Source organism: Poeciliopsis prolifica, unplaced genomic scaffold (genome assembly GCF_027474105.1).
Source record: "Poeciliopsis prolifica strain line A6 unplaced genomic scaffold, Auburn_PproV2 SCAFFOLD013, whole genome shotgun sequence".
Classification (NCBI taxonomy): Eukaryota; Metazoa; Chordata; class Actinopteri; order Cyprinodontiformes; family Poeciliidae; genus Poeciliopsis; species Poeciliopsis prolifica.
In genome coordinates this window covers 5,105,069-5,117,339 of record NW_026562388.1, presented here as the reverse complement: position 1 = coordinate 5,117,339, position 12,271 = coordinate 5,105,069, and the positions used below count along the sequence as shown (strand labels likewise).

General features: G+C 43.0%; 1 protein-coding gene across 8 annotated transcripts in view; it reads left to right on the top strand.

Moving 5' to 3' along the window:
* meis2a (Meis homeobox 2a) overlaps nt 1–12,271 on the top strand; it is a 96,292-nt gene that overhangs the window by 74,204 nt on the left and 9,817 nt on the right. For all 8 annotated transcript variants that reach the window (XM_055038810.1, XM_055038812.1, XM_055038809.1 and 5 more), the window contains one exon: nt 12,179–12,237. In XM_055038810.1, coding sequence (XP_054894785.1) covers nt 12,179–12,237 — 59 coding nt within the window. The remainder of the gene's footprint in view (nt 1–12,178; nt 12,238–12,271) is intronic.

The following is a 12,271-nucleotide window of genomic DNA, read 5'->3' as shown; positions in this document are numbered from 1 at the left end:
CTCCAGCGACCTTGCTCCTACTCCTTTCAGTAAAAGTGAGTGTTTTGGGATATAAAATGGGAGAGAGTTGTAATCACATCCTTAACAACACAACGGTGTATCATTATTACCTGGTGTGTGTGAGTGTGTGTATAATGTGTTTGTGTGTGTGAGAATGTTTTCCAAAGCTGTGATTCATGGCTCCAGTGCCCTCTGTGGCTTTGAAGTGTAGTCCAATAAGACTATCATAGAAGACTCTATAAATCAATATAGTCCTTTGTCAGTTCAAGCTGCTCTATCTCAGTTCAGGCCTGTTATAGATGAGGTATCAGTTATTCTGGGAATGACTATTGTCTGCTAATGGGGAACAATGGCAAAAGCTTAAGCCTTTTAGAACAACATTAAAAAGCTGAGGAGGAAACAAATAACAATAAATAGTTGTGGGAACACTACACTGACACCCCTAAATAAACGCCAGTGAGACCAGTTGCATTTGGAAGTTGTTTAAATAGAGTTACATTTTTGGGGGTTTGCTTCTGCATAATAGAAAGAAAAATGCATCTTATTGGGTTATATGTGACCTACCACCCTGAATACACCATGCACACAGTGCAAAATGGTGGTGATCGCGTCATGCTGTGGTGTGTCTTTGTTTTAGTGTGGACTGGGGATTTGGTGAGAGTCAATGTGAAGATCAACAGAATTAAACACAGATTAACCCTGGGAGAAAACCTTGAGACTGAAATTTTACAAAATTTGACAAAGATTATTACAAGGCACTGTCAACAGAAAGGGGGCCTAAATTTCTGCACATCTCTCTGGACTCTGAGCCTGGAACACATGCATGTTTTCAGTTCATGCTTGTGGTGTGTTGCTGGCAGTGGCTGCGAGCATTAGCCAAAATTAGAACATGGGTTACAAAATGTAGAGAGTCACAGAATAAGGGATTCAAATTACCTGATTCTGTATCTCCTCCCAGTCTGGATGAATATTTATTTCCCCCCATCATAAGTGATGAAGCTTCAATGTATCTGGTGCTGGGAATGCCTTTTGTGCTCTTGTGCGCTCAGAGGTTCTCAGCTTTTAGCTCCTGCTCCCAAAAGAGAGACTACAAGGCTCCCCTCAGTATACTCATGGGTGGAATAAAAAGAGATTTAAGAAAAAAAAAAGTTGTCAAAAACAATGTGAAATGCTGATTTTTATTTCTTATTTCTTTCACCGCTTGTTTCAGCTTGAAGTCTTATGTATTTTGAGGTTGTTACTGGAGAATCGCACATGACAGTTCAGAGACTCAAATTCAAGAGCCATACACCGCAGTGAAGGCTGAACTGACTGAGCCTTTGTTGTATTTGTTTAAGGCTGTCACTTGTGAAGCGGGCCGGTCAAAGCTGCACACAGCCTGTGGTGGAGCTGATCTGAGAGGCAGAGGGCTCGCTTCAGGCCACCAGGCACATCACAGTCCCTGTGGTCTGCTCCACAGTGTCATCGGCGAATCTGCCAGCAGTCCCCTCCATAAACAACAGCTATTTATATCTCTAGCCTGCTGCTTGGCTTTTTAGCCCTAAACTCTGCTTCTGATCGTCTCATCTCTTCTGTGTGTGTGCGCGCACGTGTCTGTGTGTGTGCTGAGGCGTATGTATGTCAAAGCAGTTATGTGCAACCGAAACGCCGATTAATTATTCAGTATGGGAAGTCAGAGGCAAGCTGCCTGCATTTAACTGATGACTCTCGTGGTCACAAATAGGTGAATTTGGAAACTCAGACATCTTTGAAATGTGCATTATGGAAACCCCTTGCGTCCTGGGAGGAAAGTAAAACGGTGGAGATTCTTTTTGGAAACATGTGCATGTGTGTATGATCAGAGTCTGCATTCAAACTAAAAAAATATATATAAAAAATAAGGAGCATCTTTATCTGTAGCCAGTTTGGTTCTCTACTACTAGCTAATTCACTTTTAAATTCAGGAATACACACAGTTACAAATTCAAACAGCGCATTTAATTCTGCAAAAGGATTTGTGGTGCTGATGATGTTCATATTCATATTCATCAAGCTGCTTTGCTCCTCAAGCTAATGTAGCAAACACAAAACGAGCAAAAGACCTAGCGACCCATCCGGCAGCGTTGCTGTTGGCGGGACCTTTCTTCTCTTTAAACTGAATCCATTGTAGTCATAATGGAGAAAGAGAGAGAAAGATAGAGATGTTTGATGTGTACCAAAAGAAATAGATTGGCCTTATTTCCTGCCTGGCTGCTGAAATGCAGACACTTGTGTTGCCTAGATGATGCAGGCAATTGACACTCAATTTTGTTTGAAATATCACACCTCTATCATGTCATTATCAGCCTCCCCTGGTAATCCACAAAGCCCCCCTGTTTGATATCTGACAATAAGGGGGAGTCACAGAGTCACTGAATCTCTCACTCGATTACCAGGCACAGGGAGGAAAAAGAGGTTGAGAAGAAAAGGGAGCATAAGATGACAGAGTATGAGACAAAGAATGGAGTGAATGAAATAAGAGATGGAAAGATAATGCAAGAGAGATGGAGAGGCTTAAAAAAGCCAAGTATTTGTATGATAGCAGGGGGGAAAGTGCCTGAAAATGGAGATTGTAACTGCCCTCCTCACACAGACGTACAGAGGTGGCATTGTGTGGGGTACGGGGACGGAAGGGTGGAAAATGTGGGCAAGTGGAGTGGCACACTTCACAACTGAGAAAGTGAGGTGTTCTTGTAAAAACACCCACTTATCTGAAGAACGCTGATGGATAGGCTGGTGTAATGATAGTCTCTCTACTCCAGTGTGTGTGTGTGTGTGTGTGTGTGTGTGTGGGGGTGTGTGTGTGTGTGTGTGAGAGAGAGAGACGGTTTGTGAGTAAGCCTTTTCTGGAGCTGCATGAAGGCAGGAAGCCCTCATCCACTCATGAGGTGAGAAACTGGCTCCTGAGGAGTGAACCTTACCTCCCAGCGCTGACAGCCTCTGTCATACTCCATGTGCTGCAGCCTATTACAGGGGCTAATATTGACTTAGCCACGCTCAGAAAACAACAACAAAATACTACACTGTTTGTATCGTAGATTCAAGTCAGGCGGAAAATATTATTGGGATGTTGCTTTAACAGAGTGGGTGTTCTATGAACGTACTCTCCCAACAAGTAAGATGGAGGTCAACTTTTATTGTAACTTTCTTATCTACAGTGACTTGTCAACACTCCACTCCCATTTGTCCTTTTTCCATTTTATCATGTCATAACCAGTCCCACTTGCTGCTTGGTATGTTGTATGAGGATGACACCAATTATGAAGCGCTGTGGTCTGATGACATCACTGTTACTTGTTTTGGCCTATATGCAATGATAGAAAAGCAACATGGATCAGTTAATGTTTCAGGTGAAGGAATGAGAAACCATTCATACAGAGGTTGATGACAAGATAAGAGGAGCTACTGTAACTTTCAGTTCCAAATAAACTCCAGATTAACAAAATAAATACACTGGGGTTTGTGGTGTAATGATTTAAAAAAAAAAAGAAAAAAAAAACATGAGAGGGTTTGAATACTTTTGGGAGCCACAGTATTAACGTGCAGAAATACTCTCTGCCAGAGGTAACAACCTCTGAAGAAAAGGAGGTTAATATGAGAAACAAACCAAAGGTCGGACTGGTAGAAAGAGAAAAAAAGATGTGAGGCTATACTTCTTTCTTACATCAGAAAAACTGGGAGAGCTAGGGCAGGTTAGCCACGCTGGGTTGCTACAATAAGACCTCTTTCATACAGGTGTGTTGACGCCTGGGGCAGACTTGGCCCCAGTCCATTCTATTCACCTCGGCTGATTTAAACAATAACTATCATATCTCTTAAAGGAAAAAGGAGGGTATAGCGTCAAGCAGGAGACGCCTAAGAGCTGTGTCGAGGCCAAGAAAAACCCCCGCTGACATTGTCAGAGCTTGTTGGTGCTGTGGTGAGGAAAAAAAAATGTTTTTTTTCTCTTTTTTTTTCTAAACCCCCTCTCCATCGTAACCCCCACGTTTTTTTTTTCCTCCTCTGCTTTCTCACCCTCCACTCCTGTACTAGATTGAGAGTTTTTGTGCCGTTGGACAGAATGTGGTGAGGAGACAGAGGAACAAAGTGTTGCTGTGTGGAGCAGCAGCTGCTGCTTGCCGGATCAAAGGGGCAACAAGCATGGTCTTCCTGGCCCGACACTTCTCTGGAGGTGTTTGACGGGCAGTCAGCAGCTGGGGCCGCACAGCCCGCCCTGTAGGGGTCAGGCCGCTGGACTGCAGGGCCCAGAGCTGACATGCCCTCATTGGACAAGGGGAAGAGGGGAGACGGTGCGAGATGGGGAGGGCAAACAGGAGCAGGGATGTCTATGTTTATCTCGTTTTGTTGTCTTTCCTTCTGCTTTAAAAGACAGAGACAGTTTAGGGATTTCTCTTTAACTCATTCGTCGGTGCTAGCCTCGTTTTAGATTTAAACCATCAGTAGCCAAGCAGCTCAATTCACACTGCAGCGCTCCAGCTCTGTGATGCAGAGGATCAGAGCTGGAAAAGGGAGAAGGAGCACAAGCGTGCCGCAGTGCTATTGATTTATTTTAATTAGCTCCTCGTTAAATCTTGTCAGTTTCCAACACAAATATATAATTCTTTGTCTGATTTTCCACTGGAGTCTTAATGACTCGTACTCCCCGGGTTTCTGAGAGAAATGACTTGTGCAGCTCGACTGACGGAGCAATGCAAATGTTAGTCATATAGGGCTGAGGGTGGCGTTGGGGGAGGAGGGATGCCGCAAATGGGCGATGAATGGAGTAATAAAAAGGAAAAGAAAAACAGGTCAGTGAAAGTCCATGGAACAGAGGTGAAACAGTCCCCCTTTCAGACGGAGACAAAAGATTGTGTGTGGGGTTGCGCTGGGGCGCTGTGGATGGGAGAAAGAGGGAAAGATAGACGGAGGTAAAACTATGTAAACACAGCGGTTGCCCCAAAATTAAGCCCTCTCTGACGTTTCCACAAAAAAAAAAAAAACTGCCCCTGCCTCATTCTGCTTCACATCTGCACTAAATCAAACATGGGAGTGAGGTAATGTTCACCCGACATACATCCAACAATGACTCCTGCTGTAGCTAAAGCAGAGAGTCAGAAAGAAAAAAAAATTAAAAAAAAGAGGATACGATGAGTTTGAAGAAGCTTCCTTTTTCTGTTCCAGCACTTCTCGATCTTTTTATGACCGGTACCACCTCGGAAAAGTCTGACTTTTTTTCATTTTTTAAATGCCACCGTGCTCAAAGATTTTAATGCAGTCATACAATTGGACCTGGATCTCTTCAGTCCACAAAGATCCATTTAAGTTAGAATTCAAAAGGGGGGACAGCAGAGGCGTCTCTTTTTTCCCTCCAAGCATGGCAGTCATTGCTGTATGACTGCCATGATTATGAAACTTGTAGAACATTAAAAAAAGGAAGAAAAAAAAAACGTTTTGTCTGCACTGTTCATCTCATTAAACTGTGTTCAAAGTGTGGCCCACAGACCATTTATGGCCCCAGAAAGATTTTGTGGCTCTGCTATTCAAAGTTTTTACATATTTGGCCCATCGGTCCAGGCAGTTGATGTAGATTTTAACTGACAAATTTAAGCCTCCTTAAAGTGGAAAATGTTAAAGCATTAATATTTTATTAACCGCATTTTATGTTGCTTCCATCAAAATTTCAAAGTAAATCAGAGCACAAACAACCTGTAACATTTACTCGAAAGCAGACTTTTTTCGCACCCCTTCATAAAGTTGTGAAAGCAATAATGACTCACATCCTGTACTTGTTGCTGAGAGCAAACAAAAAAATTTGCTATACCCCAAAAAAGTGAGAAAATTATTTTTGTTTTTTCTTTTGTTTTCTACCATTGCACCATTAAGTTATTTTTGATCAGGTAAACAAAAAAATTAGAAAAAAGTTTTGTGTTTTTTATAAAATATTTTTTTGTTGTTGTTTTTTTCAGACATGCAAATAACTTCAGCTTGATTAAATGAGCACACCAGCTCATTAAATCTTTCACACACACTGGCAGTACATAGTTCCTGGATGACATTACTTTACTTCATACTGGTTTTTCAAGAAATCTTTTCCATCGCCTTTCTCTTTGAGATAAAGTGAAACAAAGATAAATGTGAATGAAACCTTGATATTTTCCCACTACTGTTGCTCAACATCCCAGTTAATTCACTCCTCTTTTCCACCTCAAACAATGGATTCCATTGAGGACAACATTACCTCTGACTCTCACTACAGGCAGGCCAAGAGCCTCTAGGGGTACATATACCTCAGCTTGCGAACCATGAATCTGGTCCAAATTGTAGAAGTGAAGCCTGCAAAAAGCTTCCTTTTGATTGTTATGATAAATTTGGAGATCCTGCCATTCCACTGTGGTGGAAATCTTACTGTATATGTAAGCTGTTATGGAGATTTTGCTGGACCTTAAGAGCTGATTGTATCACTGGTGTTGACACTACGGTAGATCAGCGTAGAAGATGCAGTAGCCCCAGTATCTGACCAGACCATAATTAGTGTTTGCTTACACCAAACACACCCTCTTCATGGGGTTAATTTGCATGCGCTTCCTGGTCAAAGGACACAGAGTGATTGGCCGTTTTAATAAAAGAGGAGATCAAACTGAATCCTTCCCTCTTCTGTTTCCAGTGAGCTGTAACTCAGTTGCAGGCAGTTCGGGATCTTTGTTTTGGGCTGAAGCGGAAGTATGGAAGCAATGAGGCTTAATAGGAACCAGAGGACAGTCGTGTTTGCGAGCAGTGATCATGGATTGAGCTCAGCACATTCTTGTACAGATTGTGTTGCATGTAATCTTCCTACAAGGGAGACAGAAAGGGGCCTTGGAGACTGACTGACGAATGGAAACTTCAACTCTCTTCCTTGGTTTTTGAGTTTAGAAAAATGGGCATGTTCTGGTCAGCCATACAGGCAATAAACTGTCAACATCTTTGTGTTGAAATTTCCAAGCCACAATCTTTTGGAAGTTCCGCGTAGGCGCGTTCAGTGTTTCTCTGCCTCATCCAGCACTAGCTGTGGCTCGCTTTCCTTCTTTCATCACAAACTCGTCAAACGAGTGACCCCGCTCTTGATTGGTGGGGTTTCGTCTCCCTCCCTCGTGCTCTCGATCTCTTGGCTGTGCTCCAGGCTAAGGTGGTTTGGCATGACAATTTTACAGCGCAGGAATGCTGACAAGACGACAGAGTTACCAGGTGTGGCTGCAAGTCAGTTAAGCAGAAACAAGCCCTCTCTGACTGACTGAGATGAGGAAATAAGAAAGAAAAGGGCAAGCCCCGAGTCAGACAGACAGGTTTGCACTGATTACATCTTTAAACTTCCAGTAACCTTCCACAGAATGTGTCAGTCTTTGTCATCTTCTGGAGTTTCTTTCTGCATAGAATAAAAATCTAAATCAGTACCATGCAAAAAAAGTACTCAGCTCCCTAACTTTTACACATTTTGTCCAGGTAAGACAACAAACATAATTGTTTTTAATTAAAAGTTTATGTGACAAACCAGGACAATGTCATGCTTCACATTTCCCAATGTGAAAAATGATTGTTGACTTGAAAAATGTGCATTTCTATTCAGTTTGGTTTACTCTCATGTCCCTTAGAAAAATCCAGTGCAACCAGTAGAAGTCGCCAGGTAGCAGGCAGGAAACTAGCAATGTACATCACTATAAATCATAAATAATCAAGATTATCTTGTGTGACTTGAAAATTTGTGTTTGCCCATGTTCTCTGTCATGTTTGATTGAACTTCGGCTGTTTTGAATTATAAGAAATATAGATTACAAGTTTTAGTTTCTATATGAGCAAACCTGTCAGGCAAGCCACAAAGTATTGAACCAAAGGCACAAGCACAAATACATTACACACTTTTCAGTTCTTTCTTTTTTTTTTTTTAAAAAAAAAAGCTAAAATATTTGAAAACTATATATCCCTTCTACTTAGTGGCCATCTACAACTTTGTGTTGGTCCTGTCCGAATAGAAGCAGAAGTTTGTCGTTATAACACGACGAAATGTGAGAAAGGTCAAAGGGTACAAATACTTTTTGCAAGACATTGTAAAACTGGAAGTCTTTAATTCTCCCATGTCAAAATACGCACAACATACAAAGCTGGACAAGGTAGTTAGCAGATAAAGAGCTTTCTGTGAAGCCCTCCACCTCCTCGTGTGAGAACAGATATTATTAACCAAGCATGCAGTGTTGATCCAGCCTTGTGGAGACCCTGTGCCAAGTGGACTCCCGCTGCCCTGGCTCCATCATTCATATCTGTCTGTTATTTTCCTCTGTGACTCACAAAGACACAACAGTCAGGGCCCAAAGCGAGCCTACCACTTCTTATAATGGAGGAACTCGGTCCTCCGTCGTCAAGTGGAGATGCGTGCGTGTGTGTGTTTGTGCGCACGCATGTCTTGCACTGTTTCGGGGGCACGTCAGCTGGAAGAGCTACTGTGAGCCAGTTGGCAATATGCTGCAAAGAATGTGCTGACATGTGCAATACACACGCCAGCTCGGGTTCACGTGCATGCGCGTTCACGTGCACGCTTCTCCAGGTTTTTTTTGATGTGCAACATGAAAATGTGTTCAAGGCTTATTGGCTGGACGACATTAGCTCCTTACATTAAACAGCAGTGGAGCTGCTGCTGGCCCCTCCTGCGGTGTTGTACACATTCTGAGCTGTATCCCGATGAATGACCTCCTTATGACCCCCTAACCCTGGCTTTAATTATTTGTTTGAAGACAGCATGGAGTTCCCATGCTGAGAGGTGCTCTGTGTACCCTCTGTGTGCATGTGTGCGCTGCCGCTCCTGCGCACTAACACTGAGCAGAGGCAGGCCATAATAAGCCGGACCACCAGATGTAGATAATAAAACACGAGCTTCAGGCTGGAGGTTTGAAAGCCAGTGTTTCCCCCCTGAGAGTCTCCTGTGTTCTGGTTAGCCTTCGGACACGCCGGCGGTGGCTGCGGTCGTGTCCGTGGTGGCTATGTGTCGATTTCCAGCGCGTACGTATGTTTTAGCGAGCGGTTTAGGAATTCTCGCTCCCTGTGGTCAACCTCTGTGAGTCTCTCGGGGCTCCAGGCTCATCCATCTGAGTGTCCATCCAAGCTGACTTGCCATCATCTCCAGAGGATTCTGTGTTGTTCTAAGCACACTCCATTAGCGGCTCACGGGTTGAGGGAAAACATTGTTATCAAGCCGGAGTCTGATAATCTCAATTGGCTTTACTCAGACTGATAAAAGGTGCTTTAAGGCCACGAGAGGGGGGCCACGGTCACCCCCCGTCCCATCACTGCCTTTAGTGTACCTCATTGCCTGCTGGTTACTGTGGCAACCCTAAATTCAAGTCTTCGTGGCGTGATATGGTATTAGTTAGAGCTGGGAATACTGACAAAAATGAGACCCATATGAGAAGCTGACTTTGTGGGAAGTATTTGGATATCTGTTTGTCTTCACAGCGGTGAAGTGTTTTCATATTAAAAATGGCCATTTCAATGAGAGCAAACATTGAAACCTTATTTCCTGTGTTCTTTAGGTACAACATTTCCTGTATGAAGTTGGATAAACACAACATGAACAACACTCCCCCCCTCCCCCTCTTCAGAATATATAAGGAAAATTGAAAACAGCACTTTGATCCTACAGCTCCACTCTCTCCGGAGAAAGTCCTCACTGGAAATCATACGGTCAAATTCAGCACCTGGGTAGAACGTTCCTAATATTACGTGTTTATGGTTATGACCCAGAGTGGGTATGAATGCACATGGTTGTGATTTTCAGCCCCTTGGTGAACGTAGAAAAGGAGAAGGCAGGGCATATATTTTGGCACGCACCGTGCTCAGCGCTTAAAGCAGGAACGGTGAGGTTAAGAATTATTGCTTGCTTTTCAAAGCTAGTTTTTCTTCTTAGTTTTACTTTATTTGTGTAAAGGGGACAATGCAAATTATTTAACAGTCCGTGTAAATGTGCCAGAGTTCACCATTTAGGCTTATTACCATTTGTAGTTTCTGTCTGGCTGGTGGTGCAAAACAAGGTTAAAACATTGAGTCACATGATTTGTGTTGGAAAAAAGTATGGCTAAATGAGTGAATACTATTCATTTATACTATTGATGGTAAAGAATGAGCTGCTCTGGATGAGTAAAAATGCCTCTTTAAAATATGCATCTGGCTTTTTAATTTAATTTTCTAAAGCTCATTTCTCAAATATTTTTTTTTTGCATTGTAGTTTTTCATACAGTTTTATTTTTGGGACATGGCATTTATGTACGTCTGCGAAGCCACAGTATTTAAATAATTTCTTATGTATTTGAAACTCATCAAACTGAACGTAATTCTCTTCCCAACCTTTGTTAAAAAAAAGTATGTTGGGAATTTTTTTTGCAAACCGAAATTTTTGTAATCATCTACTTCCAATCGTCTCCTTCCTGCTTCTGTAAGTATATTTTCTGGGAACAGAAAATAACTTTTAGCTTCCAAACATAAGTTTCTGGAGAAGACTTTAAATTAAGAAAGATGCCTCCTACTATATGAACACTGTCTGGTTTTAATTTCTTCAAATGTTTCTGACAGCAGAGCTTACTTATGATTTATCTGTTGTTCTGTTGAAAAACCTCCTCCAGCCTAATTTAAGTCCCCAATAATGCAAAGGAATCAAATGATTCCCAGTCTAACTACGATTCACCTCCTTCATGTTTTTTTCTCCTGATCCTCATATGGATGTGTTTCATCTTTTTTCTCTTGGGGGCCCACAGCACCCCTGTGTAGCTGCACTCTGGATGCCCCCTGGCAAATGAGTGCCGCGTCTCTCTTTTCCCAGCCGTGCATTTTGTACATTTAACCATGTCACTTTGAGCCGGGCAGATTACAGCCGTTTAAGTTCATTGGAGAAGGTAAGGGCAGGTATCAGGGCTTCATGGGGGATTAGGAGCCCAAATTGGTTCCAGCTCTCCCTTCCTTCTAATGACCAGTTCTTTAGCCATATTGATGGTGCCGTGGGCCTGTATGTGAGAGGACGGACTTGAATCCCCCCCGCCCCCCTCATTCTCCCACTCTCCTGCGTGTTTTTTTGAACCAGCATGCTGGACAGCTCCAACGTGATCTAAAACTGTTGTTTGTCAAACACATGGCGTTATCTGCGAGGCTATAGCCAAGTTTTTTTTCTTTTTTCTTTTAGGTTTTTTGAAAGCATACGTGAAAAGAAAAACGGCATCGGAAAGGGGTCAACGTTTCAGGGAATGTCGAGAGCTGGGGCTTGGTTTTTGTGACCATGCAACCTGGTCTTGACAGAGCCCAAGGCACGTCGTTCGAAGTTAAAAAGGTTGCCCCTGGCTGGCACTTACCTCCCGATGACCTCTGGCTCCACGCTGGCAAAGCCACAGGAGCAAGGCCGGCCGGGAAGGCTTTGTGGAGCTGCACTTATTCGCTGCTGTGGTGGTGATAAAACTTCAGACAGCCTAATTGATGGGCTCACTGACATAACAATACCTCGTGAAAGCACGAAGTGGCCCATGCCTGGTCCTTATTTCTAGACAGCTGGAAGGGGAGCAGAACCCCCTACAATGCAGTCAGAGAGGGGGTCCCACCAAGGGGAACTGTTGCGGTGGGGGTAAAATGGTGGGATGCAATGAAAGGAACCATTTGTGTCCTGCAATTTGCTCACAAAGAAGCCAATGCACAGCAAACTAGCATTTGGAGAGACCAGAATATACAATTCTGTATGCTCTGCATGTGTAAAGTTGGTATTTGCTGCATAGAGCTGGCTGAAGGTGTGATTGAGACAGGAAGAGGGAGAAAGGGATGTGCCCAAGCCTCTGTGCCCAAGCTGCACTTAATACTTAAGGAATGTCTCCCCAGTGCCCATAGCAACCAAACGTAATCAAAAGCTTTATTAAAAGAGTGGGGAATAGATCATATGGAACATTAAAAGTATCCCTCACTGGGTTCCCAAGTCAGCACACAATTGCCCTTTTGTTTGTTTCTGTTTTGTTGTGTGTGCCTCTCTCTCAAGGACTTTGTGGCTAATGTTGCCATTAAGTCATGCAAAACTGTTTGTCATTGTGGAGGCCTGTGATGAATCTTCCTGAGTGTGAAAGAGGGGTTGATTTAATGTTTATGTCTTCTCTTTGTTTCCCCCCCCCCTTCTCTCTCTTTCTGTCAGGTTTATTAACGCCAGAAGAAGAATAGTACAACCCATGATCGACCAGTCAAATCGAGCAGGTAAAGAAAAAATAAAAAAGCAGAACGATCCAGC